Source organism: Salvelinus sp. IW2-2015, linkage group LG7 (assembly GCF_002910315.2).
Source record: "Salvelinus sp. IW2-2015 linkage group LG7, ASM291031v2, whole genome shotgun sequence".
NCBI lineage: Eukaryota > Metazoa > Chordata > Actinopteri > Salmoniformes > Salmonidae > Salvelinus > Salvelinus sp. IW2-2015.
This window is the reverse complement of record NC_036847.1, coordinates 22,494,928-22,505,836: the sequence shown is the minus strand read 5'-3', so window position 1 is coordinate 22,505,836 and position 10,909 is coordinate 22,494,928. Positions and strand designations below refer to the sequence as shown.

The window sequence follows — 10,909 nt, the reverse complement described above, 5'->3', positions numbered from 1 at the left end:
ATCTGTGCCAATCTGTCATTTTGTCAACAAGGCAGTATGGTGCATTGTCCAGAAACATCTCTTTCCATAAAATAAATGTTTACATTTTCTAACTATATTTTACATTGGGAAGGAAGATAAAGCATTTTGCATGGGAAAACATTGAATCCTAATCGTACTTAATTGCATCACTTCTGTTTTGAGCGGACCTCACCTTGGGCTTTGAATGGGGGACCTGTTTCACACACGGGAGGCAGCCCGGTTCCAAATCGAATGCAATCAACTTTCAGCTGATGCAAACGCGCCTACACGGGTACCCGGGGCAGGATTAATCGAACCCCTCCATCTGTCTTGGGAAAGACAGAGAAATGAATGCCCATTCCTGTTGCAAAAACAAAACACACACCATGAGGTTGGGAAAAGTTGGGTGTGCCTGAATACACAGGTGACATTGAGTAAAGCACACAACAAAGACTAAAAAATACTAGTTCACAGAGCCCTCAGGCAAGTGGTGGCTGAAGATCCTACCCGTTTGGCTTCCCTTACTAAGGCAACGTCTTGGCTTCTCCGGAAGTGTTAAAATAAGTTATCCTTCTGAGGAACCTACAGAGAGGGACCTAAAACACAATTAGTGGGTCTGCTGGCACGCTGTGGTTGTGTCCTTCCAACTGCACCACTGGTGTGGAACCTTCATGCCACTGTGTTGATTAGAGAATGCCTTGCAGGTGTGTTGATTATTAATGCTATACAGGTATGTTGAGTGACAAGGCGCTGTCCTTTGCCAGCATGGTGCTGTAGTGATTGGGGCTGTAGCTGTCCAGGTTGCTGAAATTGGGTTCCTTCACTGTGATGCAGTGAACAGAGCTGTCCATAGAACTAAACTTGAGCATCTTGATAGTGCTGTAGTGAGTAGACCTGTCTATGGTGCTGAAATAGGAGCTGTTCAGTCACGGCTATGCCCCTCACTGAGCTACACATGTGGAATAGCAATACATTTAATGGTGTGAAGATTTACAATCGTTAAAGTTTTTATTTCAGTGTAAAGGTATCAAGCTTTCCCACTATGAACTCTTTGTAGTAGGTTCAGACCCACGTGCATTACTGCCACCATCTCACGGAGAGGTTTTGAGATAGAGGTAACTGACAAAATAATGGAAACACTTGAGTAAATGAGAGATACAAAGTATAATGAAGGCAGGTGCTTCAACACAGGTGTGGTTCCTGAGTTAATTAAGCAATTAACATCCCATCATGCTTAAGGTCATGTATAAAAATGCCCAGTTGCCCATTATTTTGGCTATCATGGCTAGAAGAAGAGATCTCAGTGACTTTGCAAGAGGGTTCTCATAGGCGCATAGGGGGTTTAAAATGTGTGTGTGTGTGTGTCTCAGTCACCAGATCTCAACCCAATTCAACACTTATGAGAAATTCTGCAGCGGCGCCTGAGACTGTTTACCACCCCCAAATTATGGAAGAGGGGTGTCACATCCCTCCAATAGAGTTCCAGAGCCTTGTAAAATCTATGCCAAGATGCATTTAAGCTGTTCTGGAATGTTATGTTGGTGTTTCCTTTATTTTGGCAGTTACCTGTATATCATAAAGATATAGTCATATAAGTCATATTGTCACAATAAAGAAAAATAATAGTCCCTCAGATACTAGAGAATTTACTAGCCTGGGACTGAGCATTCAGCTTTGACTTAACGTGTGCTTGGTTGATGCCAGGACTTATTGTTTTTCAATGAGATCCTTGCATTTTTGCACTGCTTTGACAAAGTAGCTTAATCCAATGGAGCTTTGAAGCATATCGTTCGCTCCTAACGCTGTCAAAGACAAATCTCATTCATTCAATGTTAAAAGAGCCCTGTTGTGGGCTGCATGCTGAAGATGTCTGAGGCTGGGAATGATTGTCTAACTCTGATTCTGCTCCAAGATATTTAAGTTGTCTCTGTTTGTTTCTCTGTTATCCTGTTCTTCACATCGTGTCTCCTCCATCCCCATCAGAGTGTTGATTATTACATAGCCTCTCAGCAGAGACGCTCATTCAAAGTGACATTATGCCCATAACCCCTGAGAGGAGTGTGTCACACTTTCTCCTCTTGTTCCAAGTTTTTATTCACTCCTTGGCCTCCATGGGAATGAACCTCACCTTTCCAATCAAGCTGAAAATGTTTTCACCACTTTTAGAGCAGTGTGATTTCAGGGCCGGGGGCGTGTTCTGTATACCAGCGATAAAGCTTAGAAACAATGCAGTGGAGGAGTGGAGCTGGCTTTCAGTCATACCGTGGGTATCGAGGAGGGAGGACAGCCTCTCTCGGCCTTACTGTCTTCCACACATACTGATCAGGGCTGACTTACTCCCTGTAATGGCACTTACCTCTCCCTTATTTCCTATGGTAGCCATTAAACCATCACGTGACTGATGAACTTGACTATTTGAATATCCCTCTCAGCCGTCCAGTTTATGAACAGCCTATGGTTAATGATCCTTCACCAGAAGGTTGATTTCAGCTCTCTTCTTTAAACTTCTTATTTCTAATGGGTGGCGATTTGGTTATGAATATATATTATCTGCAGTCACCATGAAGAGGATCAAGCATATGAAATGTACAGGGCAATTAGATGGTAACAGAGTGATACTGAGASTTAGATTTTTCACAAAATGCATGCCAGACAAAAACCAATGATTACAAAGTTAAACAAAACAGCCAACTCTATGCAGATGCAAAGTTTGGTGACACAATGACGGCACAACAACAGCACAAACCGGCACAGCACAACATTGCATCTGCACCGTTCTTCAAGTAAATGTGTTTTGGCAAAATATTCKGTGGAAATTGTCAAAAGTTGCCCATGTGCATAGAGTTTTATGGTTTGTTCAACTTTTCAATCATTGTTTTAATTTTTTTTTACATACATTTTAAAGTGAAAATCTGAGTCTCAGCATCACTCTCTTTGCATGGAATTGCCCTATATGAAATGTAGCCTGGTTTGATTGCACCCACTTGTGTGTCATATTACCATGTTATGCTGTGGGGAGAAGTGCATCAAAAAATCTGTGTAAGATGTACTAGGTAAATATAATCTATGTAAGTGTCTATAGGTGTTCTTAAGTGGGTGTTCCTATGTGAGACCACCCGTGTTGATTTCCAATGGTAGGAGGCTGATAATCAGGACTGACCATAAGGTACCTTGCCGTTTCAGTGTGATACTGGGGCAATCTTGCTTTAAGACCTGATAGTCTTTACACTCAGGCAGGCTGAAGAGGAACAGTCATTACTTAGTGCTCGCTGAGGGGGACAGAGCTAGAACGTGTGTTCAGAGACTGCCTGTCAATGGGAGGAGGACGCAGACGGACAGAGCGAGAGAGAAAGAGAAAGAGAGAAAGAGAGAGCGAGAGGGGAGATTCTACAGCAGTTAATTAAGGATCACTCTGTATGTGCCTGTAAACGCAAAGAGGCAAATCTATTCTGTGTCAGTGCCAGGGTCTCCTCGAGGGAATACAGTGATATTTCAAAGGAGGAAATGGCAAGGCTCTAAATCTGTTTCAGTCTCTGTGCTCATTGCTGTTGGTCGTCCTCAGACAAAGTGAAGAAGGGCAAGCCGTGAAGTATCAGAGGAGTTTGGGAGTCTCTACACCTAAATCAAGGATAAAGTTGTGGGGGGATTCACATCAGCTTCGGGATGGATGGATTTAAGATAATGTGATAGAATAATTATTTACTCTGCCAGGATTACCAGGATCTTTACTCAGGTAGGAGATTTACTGTATAAAGGAGGAGAGCTGTTTAGTGTTTCGATGGAAGTAGAAATAAAACTGTACCCAAGGGACTTTACATGAACAAATATGGAGACAGTTTCATAAAATCTGCATCACTGAGATTTAAGTGAGTTTGTACGTAGTCATGCGTTAAGCAAATTCCTTAAAAGTACTGTGCTCTGTTTTTATGACATACTTTTGCTTGCATTTGTAGTAACATTACTTTTACAATATTTACTGTTTGCATAATCTTGTGGATTTCATGTTCCTCTTTTATCCCAAGGCTGATTTATTCCAAAGGTTACATCCAGTCTGTTGAAATACATAATGTATTGAACTATCAAATGTACTGACAGTTTTTGGAAATTTTCTGGGCCAATTATGTTATGTACAGTACTTTACTGTACATAAACACACATGAGAACATCGATAGTGCATTAGAAAGAAAATACATGTTATGTGTTTTGCAGACTATCACACCTTTTTACAGACGTAAGGTCCTTTAAACAGGGAAAACAGAGACTTTAATATCTAGGCTGAACTACGATAGGATCATAATGTGATCACCCTGTTGCAGGAGAGTTTCTCCTGCAATGTAGGAAATGTAACACTTGTAATGTATTTAAGGTTTAAAAAGGCTTATGAAATTTTTAATTTGGACTTAGACATTTCAGTCTTGATTTTCCCTTACGAAAAATGTATCAACCCCTACAAAAATGTTCATTAATTAATTAATTATAATCCACATAATAATTCAATTTCCTGTTACTGCAGGAATTCTTTATTGCTGTAGCAAACTGGCTCAAATGAAGATCTTATATCTATACTGTAGGATATGTGGAATGAATAACAAAAGGCTAGCTACATGTTTTTTTCTCTGAAGCACTATCATTGAAAGCCAATCCAAGGCGGAAGCACACTCTACTCAGATTTCACACAGACACAGTAGGCACCATTCAAAAAAATATCTAAAACCTATTCTAATACAAAATCTCATTACCTATTAAAGACACCTGCATAAAAGCACATTTTCCTTTGACATGCTCCTTAAAAAAATTCACATTTTGTAATTTGTTGAACAGAAACACTGCTTGCAGGCAACGCCTCTAGTTTGTTGATGTAAAGATATGTTGACAGTGGTAATTATTTAGATTATAACTGAGAAAAAAACAACACTGAAACTGAATCTAATAAAAAATCTAATTACATGACAAAGGCACCTGCCCAAAAGCTATTTTCTCTTTCACAAGCTTCACTAAAAATGAATAATTTTGTAATCTATTGAATACAATCACAATTGAATGCTATCACCACAACGTTTGTTGATGTCAATATATTTTTACAGAGGCAATTATTTAAAATATTGAATCATTCTCAACCCAACCCTAACCTTAACCTGGGATCTGTATGTGTCTTGAAGCCCCCTTATCTAAACAGCTTTGTGACAGACATTACATGATTGTTGATTCCCATTATGGTTCTGTCACTTTCACAGCCTTGTGACATCCAAAAGACACCCATAGAAAAGAGTTGGCAGCTAACTGCCTGCGAACCAGGAGAGAAATCTTATCTTTTTTATTTCTAATTTTGGTTTAAAGGCAGGCAAGAAGAGATAGTCAGGAGTTGAAGAGGGGGATTCAGCCTATCAGGGGAAATCTCAGCTGCATAGAATAAGTCTCCAGGGACCATTCCACATTTGCTGCTGCGCTGTGGCTCATGGACAAAATAGGATAGGAATAAAAAGATCACAAATGAGCAGTTGATTATCACGCTGAATGATACACTGTTTATTATGAGATTTATGTGGAAGTTCATTGGGTCAATGTGCCAGGACATGGTTTTCTCTGTGTGTTTCTGTGTGTGTGTGTGTGTGTGTGCGCGTGTGTGTGCTTTCATTTGGTCATGAGTGCATCTGTGCTTGCGTGTGTGTTTCTGTGTGTGACATGATGACCTATGACATTGACTGCCCCCCCCCCGTCCCCCGTCCCCCCCCGCTATAGCAAATGTGTGCTGTCATGTCCTGGCTGCTTTGCCTGGTCCTCTGGGTCAGTGGGACAACCATCCAGCTCTGCCAGGCCACCTTCTATGAGACCATACAGCTACAGCAGCACCATGTGACACGGCCTGGAAGGACTTCCATTCACATGATTGGTGAGTCATCAACAACACCCTCCTCCACTTCTACCTCTGCTTTGTTCCACGTTTGAGCTGTGTAAATGTAGGTCTAATGAAACATTGCAAAAGGTTTTGTCCCTTTTTATAGCCTTTGTATGGATAATTGCGGTACAGAGTAATGGTTGTTTACTGGAACAAAACAAGATAGGGAGGAGGGCTTGGGCAATATACGTATATTCTATGTAGAACTTTGTGTGTTCTTTGTAAATAGTCACTGAAAAAAATGAKCAACTTTCCCTAACCTCTTGCAGGTTACTGTTTTTCATCATGAATCTTGTTCTGGAGGCAGCTCTGCAGAGTGGTCACTAGCTGGCACAGCTACTAAGTCATACACTCTGATTTTAAACCTAACTTTAACCCTAACCTTAACCTTAACCCTAACCTTAACCACATTGGTAACCCTAATACCTAACCCTGACCTTAAATTAAGCCCAAAAAGTGAACTTCTGTTGTCATACATTCTTACAATATAGCCAATTTTCCCTTTGCAGCTGGCCCATCTAGCGGAAGTCGCTAAGTTCTGCCTCCAGGACAAGATATCCCAATAAACTTCAACCTGTTAAGCACTTTAGAAAAGGTTATGGTGCTTGTGGTGTCACTGGGGGCTTCTTTTGACAAAGCCATTATTTTCTAATGGCTGACAGGCTAATTAGCTAGGACAAATCACCCATTAGCTAACTAGCATGCACATTGCACTGTGTTACATTTGTCTTTTGTGTTTGCTTCAAAAGTCCAAACCAACGTGGCAAGACTGTGTGTTTATTCATTTTGAGCTACAGTTTGCAGGATCTGGCGGAAATATTTACTCTTGGGTCCACCTCAGCTCCAATAACTCTCATGCTGATATATGAGTTAATTTACCAACAAACGATTCTCCTCCTTTTGGTTCGGGTGATTACAATCTCTATGAAATTGTGCTGAATTGAAATTGGACTACCGGTACTTTTGTTTTCAGGAAGCCTGAGTTATGGATATTGTGAATGGAAGTATACATAGGAGAGAATCATTCAAAAGCTGCATAGTGAATCTTGTCAAGGCTTTGCAAAGAGAGCTGTGCCAGTGCTTTTAACTGAGCGTGCTTTTAACTGAGCGTGCAGCACTCCTCAGTGGCTGTTCTACTTCCAACGCCCTAGTAGTGGTAAAGCAGGTCAACTGCTTCTTGTATTCAACATTTGATGTCAGTGTCAGGACAGTAATTCTCGCTACACCACCTTTGATTCATCGCTCAGTCACACGTGAGTATGATATAGTATGTGCTATTAAATGTGGACAAATACAGCCCAACCAAATCCCAGGGCCTTATAACATGTGGACAAATGCAGCCCAACCAAATCCCAGGGCATTATAACATGTGGACAAATGCAGCCCAACCAAATCCCAGGGGCATTATAACATGTGGACAAATGCAGCTAACAAATCCCAGGGCTATTATAACATGTGGACATGCAGCCCAACCAAATCCCAGGGCTTATAACATGTGGACAAATACAGCCAACCAAATCCCAGGGCATTATAACATGTGGACAAATGCAGCCAACCAAATCCAGGGATTATAAATGTGGACAAATACAGCCCAACCAAATCCAGGGCATTATAACATGTGGACAAATGCAGCCCAACCAAATCCCAGGGATTATAAACATGTGGAACAAATACAGCCCAACCAATCCAGGGATTATAACATGTGAACAATACAGCCAACCAAATCCCAGGGCATTATAACATGTGGACAAATGCAGAGCCAACCAAATCCCAGGGCATTATAACATGTGACAAATGCAGCCCAACCAAATCCCAGGGCATTATAACATGTGGACAAATGCAGCCCAACCAAATCCCAGGGCATTTATAACATGTGGACAATGCAGCCCAACAAATCCAGGCATTATACATGTGGACAAAATGCAGCCCAACCAAATCCCAGGGCATTAATAACATGTGGACAAATACAGCCCAACCAATCCCAGGGATTATAACTGTGGACAAATGCAGCCCAACCAAATCAGGGCATTATAACATGTGGACAAATGCGCCCAACAATCCCAGGCATTATAACATGTGGACAAATACAGCCCAACCAAATCCCAGGGAATTATAACATGTGGACAAATGCAGCCCAATCAAAACCCAGGGCATTATAACATGCGGACAAATACAGCCCAACAAACCAGGGCATTATAACATGTGGACAAATGCAGCCCAACAAATCCCAGGGCATTAATAACATGTGACAAATGCAGCCCAATCAAATCCCAGGGCATTATAACATGTGGACAAATGCAGCCCAACCCAATCCCAGGGCATTATACATGTGGACAAATGCAGCCACCAAATCCCAGGGCATTATAACATGTGGACAAATGCAGCCCAACCAAATCCCAGGGCATTATAACATGCGGACAAATACAGCCCAATCAAATCCCAGGGTATTATAACATGTGGACAAATGCAGCCTAACCAAATCCCAGGGTATTATAACATGTGGACAAATACAGCCCAACCAAATCCCAGGGTATTACAAGAATAGAAAATGTTTTAAATAAATATATAACATAAAATGTGATAAAACTAATAAATACTTGAAATATGACTAAACATAATTTCTTTCATTGATGCGGAGTGCAACTTTTAGTCTTTAATATAGCCCAATCAAATCCCAGGGCATTAGAAAATTCCATGTTCGTGTCCTGATGCCTACATAGGCTATTGAGGCAGCAATAATGCCTGGTTCAAAAGACACTGTCACAATATAGCCCCGAATGCACAATTTCAAAGGTTTTATACAGTACATCCTCCTACTGTATTTTTAGACTACTAAAAGTATATTTTGTGTGTTAATTACATGTTTTTCTTTGGATGTAATGTCAGCACAACATACAGTAGACTAAATGCTTATTGGGTTCTGTTCTTTTCCATGTTAAATCTCCACTTTAGTGAGAGTTATTTGGAGAAAGCTGTGAGCCTGATTGGAGTTACTGCTCTCTCGTGAGCCTTTGTGGTTTAGACGCCCCTGATCATAGGCTTTCCTGAAAAGATTGATTGCGCCGGTACTGAAAGCAGCTAACTGGCCTAGCTGCTCCAATCATAAAGCAATGACGGAGGAGTAACCCAACATGGATGTCATATTAGTACAGTGGCTTGCGAAAGTATTCATCCCCCTTGGTATTTTTCCTAATTTGTTGCCTTACAAACTGGAATTAAAATTCATTTTTTGGAGGTTTGTATCATTTGATTTACACAACATGCCTACCACTTTGAAGATGCAAAATATTTTTTCTTGTGAAACAAACAAGAAATMAGACAAAAAAACAGAAAACTTGAATGTGCATAACTATTCACCACCCCAAAGTCAATACTTTGTCGAGCTGTCTTTTGTAGCAATTACAGCTGCAAGTCTCTTGGGGTATGTCTCTATAAACTTGGCACATCTAGCCACTGGGATTTTTGCCCATTCTTCAAGGCAAAACTGCTCCAGCTCCTTCAAGTTGGATGGGTTCCGCTGGTGTACAGCAATCTTTAAGTCATACCACAGATTCTTAATTGGATTACGGTCTGGGCTTTGACTAGGCCATTCCAAGACATTTAAATGTTTCCCCTTAAACCACTCGACTGTTGCTTTAGCAGTATGCTTAGGGTCATTGTCCTGCTGGGAGGTGAACCTCTGTCCCAGTCTCAAATCTCTGGAAGACTGAAACAAGTTTCCCTCAAGAATTTTCCTGTATTTAGCGCCATCCATCATTCCTTCAATTCTGACCAGTTTCCCAGTCCCTGCCGATGAAAAACATCCCCACAGCATGATGCTGCCACCACCATGCTTCACTGTGGGGATGGTGTTCTCGGGGTGATGGGTGGTGTTGGGTTTGCGCCAGTGTTTTCCTTGATGGCCAAAAAGCTAAATTTTAGTCTCATCTGACCAGAGTACCTTTTTCCATATGTTTGGGGAGTCTCCCACATGCCATTTGGCGAACACCAAATGTGTTTGCTTATTTTTTTCTCTAATCAATGTTTTTTTTCTGGCCACTCTTCCGTAAAGCCCAGCTCTGTGGAGTGTACGGCTTAAAGTGGTCCTATGGACAGATACTCCAATCTCCGCTACGGAGCTTTGCAGCGCCTTCAGGATTATCTTTGGTCTCTTTGTTGCCTCTCTGATTAATGCCCTCCTTGCCTGGTCCGTGAGTTTTGGTYGGTGGCCCTCTCTTGGCAGGTTTGTTGTGGCGCCATATTCTTTCAATTTTTTTATAATGGATTTAATGGTGCTCCGTGGGATGTTCAAAGTTCCTGATCTTTTTTTATAACCCAACCCTGATCTGTACTTCTCCACAACTTTGTTCCTGACCTGTTTGGAGAGCTCCTTGGTCTTCATGGTGCCGCTTGCTTGGTGGTTCCCCTTGCTTAGTGGTGTTGCAGATTCTGCATATTCTGCATATTCTACATATGCAAGCACCACTTTTCCGTTTTGTATTTTTTCCCAAAAATTTTAACAAGTAATTTTTTTCCATTTCACTTCACCAAATTGGACTAGTTTGTGTATGTCCATTACATGCAATCCAAATAAAAATCTATTTAAATAACAGGTTGTAATGCAACAAAATAGGAAGAACGCCAAGGGGGATGAATACTTTTGCAAGGCACTGTAGCTCTAGTCCTTTAGAGTAAAAACTAAACAGAGCGCCATTTAAAACTACACAGGGAGCCATTTAAAACTACACAGAATGCCATTTAAAACTAATCACGGCACCATTTAAAACTATACAGAGTGCCATTTAAACCTACACAGAGCGCCATTTAAAACTAAACAGGGCACCATTTAAAACTACACAGAGCGCCTTTTAYAACTAAACAGGGCACCATTAAAAACTACACAGAACACCATTTAAAACTACAGAGATTGTTATTTAAAACTACACAAAACCCAATTTAATGGGATGGCCGTGTACACAGACACACAATGCATAGATACACACATTAGATGGGACTAATATAGGACTGTAATGC

General features: G+C 41.1%; 1 protein-coding gene across 1 annotated transcript in view; it reads left to right on the top strand.

Moving 5' to 3' along the window:
- Positions 1-3,290: 3,290 nt before the first annotated feature.
- The window catches only part of LOC111966088 (chemokine-like protein TAFA-1), a 40,596-nt gene continuing 32,977 nt past the window's right edge, over positions 3,291-10,909 (top strand). Inside the window, exons 1-2 of the mRNA XM_023990512.2 lie at positions 3,291-3,733; positions 5,740-5,890. Of these exons, the coding sequence (XP_023846280.1) occupies positions 5,743-5,890 (148 nt within the window). The 5' untranslated portion in view covers positions 3,291-3,733; positions 5,740-5,742. The remainder of the gene's footprint in view (positions 3,734-5,739; positions 5,891-10,909) is intronic.